General features: G+C 46.7%; 1 protein-coding gene across 1 annotated transcript; it reads left to right on the top strand.

The window, feature by feature from the left end:
- The first annotated feature begins 1516 nt into the window (after positions 1–1516).
- SMIM20 (small integral membrane protein 20) lies at positions 1517–14649 on the top strand. Its single transcript, XM_035005193.1, has 3 exons — positions 1517–1731; positions 12604–12660; positions 13440–14649. Exons 1-3 carry the CDS (start codon positions 1623–1625, stop codon positions 13475–13477), a joined length of 204 nt encoding a protein of 67 aa, XP_034861084.1. The 5' UTR covers positions 1517–1622; the 3' UTR covers positions 13478–14649.
- The last annotated feature ends 258 nt before the right edge of the window (positions 14650–14907 follow it).

Genomic DNA, 14907 nt, shown 5'->3' with positions numbered 1-14907 from the left:
GAGTTGCTAAGATGACAAACAGGCACCACACCTGGGGTTTTATACCATGTGACAGAAAGCATGCTTCACAGCTCCCCTCTCTGCTGGGAAGTCCTCTGTTCTCACCCTAACAAGCTCCTGCAAGCCTCCGAGGAGCCCTGCCTCACGCTACAGCCATCTGTCTTTCTCCACCGAACTTCTGCAGCCCGCAGGACCCTATCACTCATTGGCAACAAGCTGCGCTGGGTCATTAGTTATTTTTATGTAGATGTCCTGTCTCTTCATCCACGTGGCAGGATCCCAGAGAGCAAGGGTCACGTCTTACTCATCTTGGTGTCCCTCGTCGCACTGTGCCTGGTGTTTGGGGCATGGCAGATAGTCCATAAATCTGCTGACTGATTGAACACCTGATTTATATGCTTCTGGAACCACTGAGGTAGAAAGTAGCTTGACTCAACTTCAGAACTACAGAGGGAGAGGAAACCTGTGCTCTCCACACCGTTTCTGAAAGATCGTAGATCTTTTCCAGACTAAATAATACTGCTGGGGTCAGGATGAATATCCTCTTGCTCCCCAGCCCCCAGCTGCTGGTAGCATCCTTATTTATAAAGGACTGAGTGAAGGCCCAAGGAACCTTAATCTTAGCTGCTCAATACCTCTGGGTAGCTCATATGCCCCCACAGCGCATCCGGAAGGATGGAGAATGAAGATCATAGGAAGGGGAAGAGGATGTCTGTCCTCAGTGGCCCTCACCCCAGGCAGAAAGGCAAAGCCCCAAGGTCCCATCCGTGGGACTGGCCGCTGGCTCTCTGCCTTGCACTGACTCTTTTTATTCCCCATCCTCATTCGTAACCCAGGCATTCAGCAAAGGGAACGGAGAGAGAGAAGGGGGATAGAAAAACGGAGTCAGAACAAATCTACTGGTAGCTTGGACGTTGAAACATCACTGCTCCCCCGCTAGTCTTGGTCCAGAAGTCCCCGTGGCTCGGGTTAGAAGCCCCCTGCAGGCCATCCTGGGGGCAGGCGAGTTGCCCTTTTGCCTCTCATCCCTTCCAACAGCCCTCAAGGAGACCCAATGACTTGTCCAAAGCCGCGCGGCCAAGCCGGGGTTCCCTGACCTGTAAAACGGGCCAACTGATACTGAGGATTAAATCAGCGAGTCACAGAGAGCACGCAGCTCGAGGTAGAAAGTCACTAAAATCAAATAAGGGGTGGGGAGAATGAGAAAGCGCGGCTGATAAAGGAGGGGGGTGATAAAAGAGGTCAGGAGAATGGTGCACTGAGTGGGAACCGGGCTGCGGGCAGGGCAGGAGCCGGAAGAGGGCCCGCAGAACCCAGCGATGCAAGAACTCCTCTCACCACGCCGCCGGCGCGGGGCAGGCGCAACCCCCAGCGAGGGAGCGCTGGGGAAGCGCGGCGCGACACCGAGGCCCCGCCCCTGCCGGCTCCACCCACCCCGTAGCTCCGCCCACGAGCCCTCCCCTGCCCTATCTCGCCCCGCCCCGCCTCCTAGCCCCGCCTCCAAGGCCCGGAAGCGAAAGCCGCTCCGCCTCTTCCGAGCGGGGTCACGGCCCGGCGGCGCGGGCCGGGACTCGCGGCGTGCGGGCCTCTCAGCGGGTCAGGGCAGCCCCGTGCCCGGCGCCATGTCCCGGAACCTGCGCACCGTGCTCATCTTCGGCGGCTTCATCTCCTTGATCGGCGCCGCCTTCTACCCTATCTACTTCCGGCCCCTAATGCGGCTGGACGAATACCGTGAGTGACCTGTGACCCCGCGCGGTGGCCTGGTCTCAGTAACAGCCCCCTCCCCTCCGCCCCGCACCTGCTCGTGGGGCCGTGGAAAGAGCTTGGCTCAGGAGTCAGGCAGGCCCGGGTTCGAATCCTGATGTGTGCGGCTTTGTGACCTTGGACAAGTGTGGCTCAATCTCGTACTCAGCATCCTCATCCATAAATAGCTATTTGTAATCGGTAAAATAAGACCGTTTAGTCTTCATTGAGACTCACAGGTGGTAACGAGAGCAGTTGGCACATAGTAGGTTGACACTAAATACTAGGTCATGCTCACAGGTAGCATTCGCGGAACGCTTACGTGTCAGGCGTACGTTGGATCTCGCTTTGAGGTCGGTATTAAATGCGCGTTTCACGGGCGGGAAAACTGAGGCTCAGATTGTGTAACAGGCCCAGGGTCACACAGCCAGTAAGTTGCAAGGCAAATACTCCAACCCTGGCCTGTGTCTGCAGGGCTTCTCCCACACGTGGAAGCTGGGAATGGTGATATTGGAGGGAGGCAGATGGAGCCCTAATCATCCTGAGCCTGAAGGTGTTTTTATTGCACTTCATTTCCACTCCCAGAGACAGCTTTGAGCGGAAATGTGTCAAACCTGAACTGTTAACCTGGGTTTTTGAGTTTTTCCTCAGATCTTTTTTTCAGCTTCTGCTGTCTTCCTTTATTTTAAGCGGGTTGCTCACATGACAGTGGTGAATATCCTGGGAGTAATTTTCCTCCTTAATCATTCAAGTTCTGTCATTCCAACAGCCAAACTCTCCTTCCTTGAGACCTATACCTCAGCAAGGATTAGCACTTTGATACATCTGAAACCATCTGTCAGAGAGAAAGTATTAGGCATTAGAGGCTCATTTTGTTCTCCAGGAAACCTGAATCATCTTGAAGATGGAAGAGGGCCAACCCTGCCCCCCGGAGAATATTAGCAGGGGCTGAAAGCTTGGCGATTTGAAGGCAAAAGCTCTGTGTAAATGCTCTGCCCGTTACAAATGCTACAACATTTGGTTTCTGGAGGCAGAGCGTTTTCAGTACACGCTCCCATTTCCTGGTAGCTTCTTTCGTCATCCAGGATTAAAATGGCCTCTTTGCATTCTGCCTTCCAGCCTATGTCCATGCGCCACGAGTCGGGGTAAACAGAGGATGGTGTGAAGCCCTGCACAGTCTGGTTCCATCATCCTGACCGGATCCGTGCCCCAGGCTGTCTTATTAGGGCATCCAGAATTGAACTTGGGACCGGGGGCTCTGCTTTGGATGCTGCTGGAAAAGTTTCCAGTGTGAAGACTAGAGCAGTGTCTGTCCAGTGGGGATGATTTTGTCCCCCAGGGGACATTTGGTTCTATCTGGAGACATTTTTGCTTGTCACGGCTGGGGGTGGAGGGGGGTGGTGTGAGGGTGGTATTGGCATCTAGTGGATAGAGGCCAGGGATGCTTCTCAACCCGCAGTGCACAGGGCAGCCCCCCATGACAGAGAATTATCCGGCCCAGGCTAGGCATGGTGCCGAGGTTGAGACATGCTCGTCTAGATCAGATGATGAAAGTGTGGACTTGTGCTGTGTACCCCAAGCACTTCATATATAATAACCCATGTAGTTTTCATAACCGTTTGTTGCAGCTGCTGTGTGATCATCACCCCCATTCTATGCGTAGACAGACTGAGGCATGGAACAGTTAAATGACTTATCCAAGGACCCACAGGCAGTGAGTCAGATCTGGGATTTGAACCAGTGCACTCCGTCACTACACCACGGCACCATACTGTCTCTGAGGGGCTGTGATGGGGGAGCAGGGCAGGTGAGGGTCTAAATCCCTACTAGAGAAGGATCTTAAGGTGAGTCACTTCGCCTCCTAGAGCCCAGCCTGTTTCTTCATCTATAGCAGTGGAGTTTGCAGGACTCAATTTATAGGTTTTAGGATGTATTAAATGAGATAACAGGTGTGGAAACAGTATAGTTTTATATTAGGCATCCCATAAAAATGTTTAAAAAATAAGGAGCCATAGGACAGGGGTGTGAGACAAAGAGATTTAAGCCAGGGCTGGCTGACTTGGCAGTGAACTGGGGTCCGGGCAGGTGAGGTATTGGTGATTGAGCCATGGAAACCTGGCCTGTCTATTGGGAGGATGGAGCTGCAGTTCATTTCAGCACTTGAACTAGTATTTATTGAGCTTCTTTTGCATGTTTTATAACCCGGGTTTTAGCGATGGCTGTGTACCTGGTACTGTGCTAGGTGCTGGGTGTACGTAACCGCACAAGATGGGTAAGAGCATTCTGTCCATCTCAATGTCCCCACCGTCATCCAACCCACTTCCCTCACCCGCTCCTTGGACTCTTGAGCTGGTCTCCCTGCTTCCAGCAGGCCCCAGCTATTACTCATTCTCTACCCAGTGGCCACAGTGGTCTTTCTGGTTGTTCTTTTGTTGCTGATTTCTAGCTTATTTGCATTTGTGGTTAAAGAACGAAGACTATATGATTTTGATTCTTTGATATTGGTCAAGATTTGCTTTGTGGCTTAGTACAGGTCAATTTTGGAAATGTTCCTTCTGTGCTTGAAGTGAGTGTATGTCATCATTGGGTACAGAGTTCTGTGTGTGTCGATTCCAGACCAAGCTTCTTAATTCTGTTACTTAGGTATCTTTAGGCCATATTATTAGGTGCACACAATAGAGAATATTCTGGAGATTTTTTTTCCAATTATCATTGTATGAAGGGTCCTCTTTATCCCTACTATTCCTCCCTAGCTCTATTTTATCAGCATTAGAGTTCCCAGCATTGTTTTGGTTAGTATTTTCCTGGTATATCTATCCTCTTATATTTGGCGCCTTTATTATTTATTTATTTATTTATTTGAAGATTTATTTATTTATTTAAACATTTATTTATTTATTTAAACATTTATTTATTTATTTAAAGATTTATTTATTTATTTAAAGATTTATTTAATTGAGAGAGAGAGAGAGTTGGGGAAGGGACAGAGGGAGAGGGAGACAAGCAGACTCCCCGCAGAGTGGGGGCCTGACCCAGGGCTCGATCTCACAACCCTGAGATCATGACCTGAGTCAAAATCAAGAGTCAGATGCTTAACCAACTGAGCCACCCAGGTGCCCCTTGGCATCTGTCTTTAAATCTCATAACCAGCCTACACTGGATTTTTTAATCCAATCTGATCATTTAACTGTTGGATTGAGCTCATTTTCATGTATGTTTACTGATGCATTTATATTTATTTGCCCCATCTTACTTTGTGTTTTCTATTTATTCTTCTATTTCTGTAACTCCTTTTTTTCTCCTTTTCTGCAGCTTCAAGCTTTCTTTTTCTCCTCTCTTCTTTTGAAAGTTTTACATTCTGTTTTTATTCTTTCGTGATTACTGTTTAAAGTTAGTATCTTTTTTTTTGTTTTTTTAAAGATTTTATTTGTTTCACAGAGAGAGAGCGAGAGCAGGAACACAAGCAGGGGGAGTGGGAGAGGGAGAAGCAGGCTTCCTGCCAAGCAGGGAGCCGGATGTGGGACTCCATCCCAGGACCCCGGGATCATGACCTGAGCTGAAGGCAGACGCTTAACGACTGAGCCACCCGGGCACCCAAAAGTTAGTCAGTATCTTTTTCCTCCTGGAAAATATACAGAGACCTGCGGAGACTGCCTTGGTCCTTGTACCACACACCCCGCCGTTTGTTTATTCCTCCCCAGTCACCTAGTACCGGCAAGGTTTTGTGCAGTCACTGATTGTTTCTCTTTGCCCACAGTCTTTACTCACCGAGCCCTACATCTCACTCCTTTCTACTGTCCGTTTTCTTCATTCTGAGGTGCATCTGACAATATTTCTTTCATGAGTGTTTGTCACTGGCAAATGTCATCCTTGTTTGTCAGAAAATGTCTAGAACTCTGGTTTTCCCCGTGGCTGTTGGAAAGTCTGTTGTCATGCCATTTGTTCTTTGAATTTATCATCTTGCTTGCTTGACTGAAACACTTCCACAGTCCTCTGCTGTCCCCAGTGCCTAACCCGTGGAGGCTCATGGAAGTATTTTAATCGGGAGAGTGAGGTGACCGGATTCACTCTCACGCGGGGTCAACAAGATTTCCAGATAGAGGAAGGCTGTAATTGCTGCGGTCACAGGAGAGTAGGGAGAGGTGACTGGCCCGAACCAGTGGTGGTTATAGTACTGCGGAGAAGTACTGAATTGGGGAGCTGTATTTAAGAAGTAAACTCTACAGGGTGAGGGAGGAGACGAAGGAGAATGACAATTTCCGGGCTCCAGCAGCAGAAGAGATGGTGGCGCTGGTCATTAACTAAGAAACACCAGAAGGAATTGGTTTTGGGAGTGAGGAGGATGAGCTAGTTCAATTTTGGATGTATTGTGTTTTAGGTATCTGGATGTGCTTGTGGAGATTGCTTACAGGCAGCGGGATGTGCTAGTCTGGAGCTGAGGTCCTGGGCCTGAGCTAGAGCTAGGGATGGGGCGCTGGATCAGCACGGGATGGGAGGCAGAGTCATCAAAGGAGAGGGCTCCCAGGCAGCACTGGGAAACTGCAAGAGACAAGCTGGCCTAAGACAGGACACTGGTGAACACAGTATTGGAAGAGCAAGCGGTCAGAAGAAAGGGAGCCGTCAAAGGAGACGGAGAAGCGGCCAGAGCAAGAGGGTCAAAACCAGAAGAGGCTGCAATCTCAAGTCCCATGAAAACAACTCTTGATGAAAAGGGGTGTGGTGGGCGCCTGGGTGGCTCAGTTGGTTGAGCAACTGCCTTCGGCTCAGGTCATGATCCTGGAGTCCCAGGATCGAGTCTTGCATCTGGCTCCCTGCTCGGTGGGGAGTCTGCTTCTCCCTCTCACCCTCCCCGCCTCCTGCTCTCTTTCTCTTCATTCTCTCTCTCTCAAATAAATAAATAAAAATCTTTAAAAAAAAAAAAAAAAGAAAAGAAAAGGGGTATGGTCAGCAGGGTTGGGCTTCTTGGAGACAGATAAGTGAAAATATTCAGTCGATTTATGAAAAAGAAGGTGAAGGTCAGAGTTACCTTGTTGAGAATGCTTTTAGTAGTTTGGTCGTGGGCAGAGAACAGGCTGCTCCACTGAATTGGCTCCTTAAAGGTATTTGTGTAGAGAGGAGAGTGATAGAGTATATTTGCAGCAGGTCAGAGGGTCTAGGGAGAGTTTTGTTTTAGGGAGAGATGGAACAGCCAAGAAGTCTCTGGACAAAGAGGAAGATAATCCATAGAGTGACAGGTGGTAGGGGATCTTGAGATCAGATGCAGGAAAGCCTTGGACAAAAGGCAGGACACCTCTTCCACCGGCTCAGGAGGAAGGGCAGGTAGGGATGCAGCTAAATATAGGTCCGATGTTGGGGAGTTGTGGGCACTTCCAGGTGATGACTTCCGTTCTCATTGTAACACAGGAAGTGAGTCATCTGTGAGTGAGAGGCACAGCCCCCGGCCAGACTCTCTCTTCTTGAAACAGTCTTCCCTGAGCTGTGACCACCCCCGCTGCCAGTCGTCTTGCCTTTGCTCTTTTGCTCCTGCCTTTCAGCCACTCCTTCTCAGCCTCTCTTGGGTCTTCCTCTCCCGACCATCCTTCAGACATTAGTATTCCCCAGGACTCTGGGCAGACTGAGGAGAAGGCCACAGTTCTTGGAAGTGCAGGGCAAGGTAGGCCAGACATCCAGTCCTTAAGAGGGGCCAGTGGCTGGCCCGGGAGGAGCCCACGTTCCCATGTCGGGCCTGAGTGTCAGGCCGGTGCCGGCCCTGCAGTGGGGCCAGCCTGACTGATGCTGGCCAGCCCGGGCACGGGGAGTGTGGGGACAGCTCTGTTACAGGATCTCTGCCGGAATAAGCCTCGAGGCAGCAGGCGAGAAAGGGAAGGCTGCTTAGATAAAATAAAATCAAGGAGATCTCCCATACCTTAAAAGCAGGCAAGCCGCTCTGACAAGACTGCCTTCTTGGATTTCATATTGACATTCAGTGTGATCTTCAGCTCTTCCACTAACTCAGCCAGACTTTCCTAAGCGTTACAGGGATGACAAGGTCGGTTCTCCATGTGACACTTCAGTCCCGAGATGAGCCCTGGGGAGACGGCGTTGGCATTGGTGGTCAGCGAGCCCAAACCGGAAGTGTGGGGACGGTTCTGTTGTGCTCCTGGAGGGAATCCCAGATGATGCTTTTTAGCTTTCATCCTGCTGGTACCGCGTGGTTTGTTGGACGAGCCCACGTTTCGGGGAGAGTACAGCTGCTGTAGCTCAGAGCCTAGTCTGGCTTTGTGTCCTAGAACTAGACCGTGATCCTGAATATGGCCTTTTAAAAAAACCTGTGTTTTATACCAGCCTGTGAGATGAGACAGAATAGGATCATTTTCGGGGATCCTGTTCATTTTTAACTTTAATTGGACGCGCAGAAGCATAAAATCCTAAGAGTTTTGCCAGAAAACCCAAGCTCCTTCAGTCCCCTCACTTAGGTGACTTGTCCAGAGTCACTGAGCACATTAATGGCTGGGTGGACATGAGACCCTAACTCCCCGACTTTGTCTGCTATTGATGCCCTGTTTCACGTGCCTTTAAGACAGCAAAGAGTGTTTACTAGTGAAGGGAAAGACCACAGGATTGCGGGATTGCTGTGAGGAGATCTCAGTCCCCCTCCCACATGGTCGCCTTCTCTTATTGCTGCACTTTCTGTCCCCCCCGGATGTCTGCTGTATGGAGTCGGAACAGGGTTGTGAGAAATCACTTGACCCAGGAATACTTCTTACCTCGGAAGGGCATTCTCCCTATCCCATGCCAGGGGCTAGAATATGCTTTTTATTTCTTTCACTGGAGAGTCCGGTGCAGCACAGGGAAAGACTAAAGTCTTACTTTCTGTCCAGCATTACGGAGCTCCCTGGGTTCAGCCAGACTCTCTGATGAGAAGCAAAAGTGTTTCTAGTGTTGGGAGGAGTCGGTGCCTCCAGTGGCCCTTTGGTCCCCCTCAGCCACTGGTTCACATTTGCCACCACGGCCGTGTGGTCCTATCTGCCGCTGGTTCGGTGGGGCACCAGGGCACATCCCGTCCTGGATGACCCCACAGACAGATGGAGTACGTGGCTAGGCAACAGCCGCAGAATGGGAACACTGAAAAAGTAGTTCTTAATTTTTTTATTTGCTGTTTAAAAAAAGGTACTTTGAAGTAATCATCACGGAGCAGTCACCAGGAAGTATAAGGGCTTCCTAAAAACTTATTTTGCAGTTGTGTATTTCAGTTATTAAAAAAATAATCCCGGGCGCCTGGGTGGCTCAGTTGGTTAAGCGACTGCCTTCGGCTCAGGTCATGATCCTGGAGTCCCGGGATCGAGTCCCGCATCGGGCTCCCTGCTCGGCAGGGGGTCTGCTTCTCCTTCTGACCCTCTTCCCTCTTGTGCTGTCTCTCATTCTCTCTCTCAGATAAATAAAATCTTTAAAAAAAAAAAAATAATAATCCCAACCAACAGAAAAGACCTAAGAATAGTATGATAAATCCCCATTTATTTGTCACCTAGATTTACCGGAGAACGTTTTGCTGCATTTGCTTCCCCCCATGTGTTGCATGCATACATCAGTATACATATACATATATAATTACATATACGTATAATTGTTTCTATTGTTCTGTTGAACCATTTGAGAGCAAGTTCAGGACACTGTGAGCTTGCCTTCCCAAACACTTCAGCATGGATTTTCTAGGAACAAGGGCATTCTTTTACATAACCAAAATGCAGTTATCCAGGCCAGGAAATGTAATATTGACACAATGCTATTATCTCATATACAGTCCATCACATGTTGCCATTTGTCCAATTACTTCAGGTTCCGAGTTGCTTGTATTTTTTAACTGTTGCCAAGAAGAGATGGCAGGGAGGGGTCCTGACTGAGGCCATCTCACTGGGCAGGGCGCTGGGGTCCTGAGCTTCGGCACCTGCTTTTCGGTTTCTGGCTGCTGGCCCACGACTCGAGCACGCTCAGGCAGTCTGCTGTCAGTGGGCGCTGGGGAGCACTGTCTTCTTTGCTGCGTGGTCGTGGGTGTCGAGTAACAAGTCACACAGTAGAGCTGTTGGACAGCATGGACATTTAGTATAAAGATATGTTTTCATTTTCAGAGACTTAGAAATTATTAGGTGGATTCTGTCACTACAATCGGAGAATCAGCCCGCCCACATGCATTACCAGTTCTAATAATAACACTTTGGCCCTTTGATGAGATAATGATCCTCAATTAAAACTACAAATCACACCACTGCCTTAGCACCAGGGGGCAGAGTCGGGCTTGCTGAGACACTGGGATGGGGACTTTTCTAACCGGCATCACGAAGCTCCAGGCCCAGTATTGCATGTTTGCATCTTAATCATTGCACTCCTGATAGAAACATGCTCACTACTGAAAAGGCAGTAATTAGCTCATCCTGACTTGTTCACATAGTTAAACCTCTGACTTCAGCGTTGTCCTTTTCGTGAGGTTTTTATAGACACTTGCTGTTTCTCTAATGAGAGCAAAATAGAAACTTACTGTCAACTTCAGCAAGACATACTGCTAAATCCTGAGGGACCGGTTTGTTTTCCTTTGGGCATATTCTGCATTCACAAATTTTAAAGTGCCTTTGTGTCATATCATGAATTTATATAAGACTGCTTTGGCTTTACAGTACTTATAAAACATTAATGGATTAAAGAACCAGGGGATGTAGATAGGATGCTAATACCAGTTATCACTTGATAGGAACTAGTTCAGCAAATCGGTTTAAATTGCTTGTCCAAGCCAAAAAAAAAAAAAATGAGGTGGTCGCATAAGGACAAGGATTATAAAGAGATTATGGTCTATTTTAAATAAATCCTTAGCCTTTCTCGAACCTCATTAGCAATTAGCAAGAAAGTGTGAAGACAGGGATTCCTTTCTCTTCACTTGGTTCTCTATTGCATTGTAAGAGGTTAGGATACAATTAGACATTCTGTCCTTGCTATCAAAAGTCAACTTCCTTTGGTGCTTGGCAGTCTGCCAGCGGCTTCGCAGTACCTGCCGCCTCTTGGGAAATGTGTTCAATACACCAGGCTGTCTGATTTTCTTAAATCTATGGCTAGAAAGCTTTCTGGCAATTGATTATTTTTTTAAAAACTCACCTCTTCCAGGGGCGCCTGGGTAGCTCAGTTGGTTAAGCATCTGACTCTTGATTTCAGCTCAGGTCATGGTCTCAGGGTGGTGGGATGGAGCCCCACGTTGGGCTCCACGCTCAGTGCGGAGTCTGCTTGAGATTCTCCTGCTGCTTCTCACCCCGCCTGCGTGTGTGCGTGCTCCCTCTCTCTAAAATAAATAAATAAAATCTTTAAAAATAAAAAAACCCTCACCTCTTCCATAATACTGGCAAACGGACCTTCTAGGCATGGGAAATCATATCTATTTTTGTTCCTGGCACCATGGATGGTACTGCAGTCTTACTCCTGGTTGGCATTTTCTAAGAGCATATTTGAGACACGTCCGTCCCTTGAGACCTTACATGTTGACAGTATGGTAGGGCTCAATCCTACAGGAATTTAATGTCTTAGGAAATGAGATCACCTTTTGTGCTGGAGTTATTTTAGAAAATCCGACACCCGAGAGCTCCATTATCCACTCTAGATGGCAGAAGCCTTTTGGCATATCTTGGTCCCGAGGGTCTTGGTTATTGCTTGCCTGCTACTACTTTTCAGAGAGGTTCGGGGAAGCCATCAGGCCGTTGTCTGTAATGGGCTTCTTTATGCTGCGTCTTCCGTCTGTCTGTCTTAGAATTAGATACCAAGATTCACATAGTCCCTATTGCCCATTGTTTTATTTGCCAAAGCAAAACTTAGCATTGATAAAACTATAGGTAGGTCACTTAGGATTGACTTTCTGTCACATCACGGGAGAAACAAGTTCAATGAATATTCGATTTGGCAAATCCCTGTTTTTTGTACCTTTATGCTTCTTGTAACTTTATGAGAATCCAGAAGCCAGAATAAAGGAAACGGCCTAATATTAAGTAAGAGCTAAATGTGGATTTCAAGAAATACTGTCAGCCTGATTAAGACAAAGGTCTGATTACAACATGTAATTACTGTAATTTAGTAGTAAACATCCTTTGGCTCCAAGTCTTTCCCCTGAAAAGCCGCCATTTGTTTGTCAAGATACTTAAAATAATAAGTCTTTGTTTTCGCAGACCCTGGGCTTACTCTAAGCCACTTAGAAAGATGTGTCAGAACACTTGAAGCTCACAGACCTAAAATGCCCAATTTCTCTTGGCCCTTGCCTGTTGGACATCTCCGAAGAGATGGGCTGAGCTGCTGTCGCTGGAACGCGCTTACTAATTGGCACAGCACCTGCAATCAATTAGGGAGGCTTCAGTTATCCAAACCAAAGCCACCCACCCAAAGATTAATTTTCTGCTCTATTTCCTATCAAAAACATAGCATATTTAGCTCTGGGTTTAGTCCTTCAGCGGAGCACATTTGAGACATAGAAACTACATCGTTTTCTTGTTAATTGTACTTGTTCCTTCAATTCAGCAGCCTTCCCCTCATAATATTTCACGCCCACCAGCTCTTTCAAAATTGTTCTTTTTCCGTTGTTTTGTTGCCTTACCAAAATGCTGAGATCACCGAGAAAAGATGTGAGTCGGGAGCTTTTCTTTTGAAGTACAGCTTTCTTTGCTTTTATTGAAAATGCCCGATCTTTCTGCTCTATAGGATCTAACTTCCATAACCTAAAAGCTTTGAGTATTGGCGTCCTGTATATATTGTTTCTGAATTGTCCCATGTCATTGGCCCACGTAAATAGAAAGATTTCTTCCACCATAGTCCACCCCCCACCTTTGTAAAGAGCAATTTTTCTGTTGTGTTTTTCAGAGAAGGAGCAAGCCGTAAATAGAGCTGGTATTATTCAAGAAGATGTGCAGCCACCAGGTAAACTTAAAATTCAAAACAGAATTGCATTCGTGCTGTTGTGTGGGGTGCGCATGCTTGCCCTGCAGTGGAGGAAATCTTTTGAGTGCGGAGGCTAGCTGGTGATTATGCCATTCATTGTTCAGAAGTTGCCATTTCATAGGAGCCACCCCAAGACTTCATTTTAGCATTTCACCCCAGAATATTTTGGGCAAGTTTGCACGTTCCTCTTGTGCATTTGATAAATGGGCATAAAAATGTAACAAGTGTGCTATTGAGTATCAAGGGTGAATAGCTGTTCCGCAGACCGATTTACCAAGCACCTATTTAAACCCTGCCCTCTCTGGAAGAAGTCTGTTTACTTGCGAGCTATTTTAATTGATGCGGGATTCTGCTTTATTACAGAAGCTCAAAGTTCCCTTTGTGGCTGAATGGTTAGTTACTTTTAGATGATCTCAGTTGGGTGAGGAGAGGTTTCCAGTTTTTTAACCAAAACTCTTGTAATCTGTGGCACCATTCTTTTTTTAATTTTTAACTTACTTACTTTTTTATTTATGTTTTGACTAGGCCAGATACATAGCTTCCTGTTGTGGGGCAATTTCTGAGCCATTTAAGTCTCTCATGGTGGCCATGGCTGCCCAGTCGCAGCATCCCAGACTTCCGGCAGCTTGCCCGCACTGTCTCGAACTACATGGAAATTGCACAACTCAATTCTGATGGCATTTTGCTTGTTTGCAGTTGAGGGAAGTGGTAGGAAGTTTAAAAGCGAATCCTGTTTTGATTCATGTTTCTTTCTATAGGGTTAAAAGTGTGGTCTGATCCATTTGGCAGGAAATGAGAAGGCTATCACCACCTCGATTATGGAAGACATCTTCGTGCAAGTACAATAAATTGCCTCACTACAGAAGGATGGCTGGAGAAGAAAACTCTATAAAGCTGAAAATAAGAGTACTGTGCACAAGGATTAATATTTCCCTTCTTAAGTATCAAAAGAACCCTGGAGCAAATCACACCATTAGGGAGGTTTTCATGATTCGCTTTACTTTCTAAAAATGAAGCTCTCTCACCCAGCTGTGTTTGGAGGCGATCCACTTATTATTCAGTCCCTACTGCTTTCCCAACCAAGCTGTGATGTGAATGCATGCAGCCAGGAGACTTGGGAAGATCCTAGTCTGTCTTGCCATCCTCCAAATAGGAAATTTCAGTGAAAAGCCAGCGTGCTGAGCAGCCTCATCAGGCTCTTTGGAAACATTAAAGTTGATAAAACTCTAAGGACAGGGTACATTGTACTCTTTAAGAATAACCAGTTCAGCTTAGCCATCTTGTCGAAGGTTGCTGCATGTTGGAAAATAAGTAAATAGGAAGCAAGTTCAACCAAGCGGCTATGCATGCATAATAGAAATCAGCGTTGAATTAACAGAAGTGAAAATATGTATATTAAAATGATCTATTTTTAATTCACTATGGTGTAGGTTTTTTTGAAATCCTATATAAACTCATTAAGTCACACTAAGAAGCAGTATTTGACTAGATTATATTTGATGAGATAGTCGACTATGTGGTGTTTCTCAGTTTGTGTACAAGTAAACATTTTAAAGGTAAATAGCAGATTTGTTGAGACAGATATTTATTGGTTGCAATACCAGCTATCTCACCAGCTGCTGCAGGGACGAGTGTGGAAGTTCTTTCTTTCTTTCTCTGGTGCTCTGTCTGGCCCCTTAGTAGACTGTATGTTTTTGAAGAGACACCTCTTTCTCATTTTTAGATTTCCCAGAGTGCCTTGCACATTACTATGGGTTCTCTTTAGATGAGCTGCCTGATAACATAATTTTATTATTGTGAACTGGGAATTTGCTTAACAGACAACTGACACAGTTATGTAATTACTGTCAAAAAGAACTCAGACTGATGGTTCCAGAACCAAAGGCATCATTTTTTGGTAGACATTTCCTAACATTTAATTGACTTATGGTTAGTAACCCAATAAAAGAAGTTGACTCATTCAGGGTATATCTGGCCTCTATTTTCCTTGGAGGGGGCACCAGGAAGTTGTGTAACTTAAAGTCTGGCATTCTGTGGGCGCTTTATTGAGATTTCTTTATGACGGGGGCAAGCGCGTGTACCATCTGCTCTGGAAGATGTCGTCAAGACCTCTGGGACCTCGATTGCCTGTTCGGCAGATGGAACAGACTCCGTTTTCTCTCTTCAGTGGGATCTTTGTCCTGGCTTTGACCCTGCCCTTGGTACACCTCTTTGTAGAGATAAAGG

The sequence above is a fragment of the Mirounga leonina genome, unplaced genomic scaffold (assembly GCF_011800145.1).
Source record: "Mirounga leonina isolate KUSES-001 unplaced genomic scaffold, KU_Mleo_1.0 Mir_129, whole genome shotgun sequence".
NCBI lineage: Eukaryota > Metazoa > Chordata > Mammalia > Carnivora > Phocidae > Mirounga > Mirounga leonina.
Note: the sequence above shows the minus strand (reverse complement) of the source record. Positions and strands in the feature narration are given on the sequence as shown.

Coding starts and splice junctions, on each gene's coding strand:
- SMIM20 (XM_035005193.1), top strand. CDS start 1,623: ATGTCCCGGAACCTGCGCACCGTGCTCATCTTCGGCGGCTTCATCTCC. Junction 1,732..12,603: donor AATGCGGCTGGACGAATACC/GTGAGTGACCTG, acceptor TGTGTTTTTCAG/AGAAGGAGCAAGCCGTAAAT. Junction 12,661..13,439: donor AGAAGATGTGCAGCCACCAG/GTAAACTTAAAA, acceptor TTCTTTCTATAG/GGTTAAAAGTGTGGTCTGAT.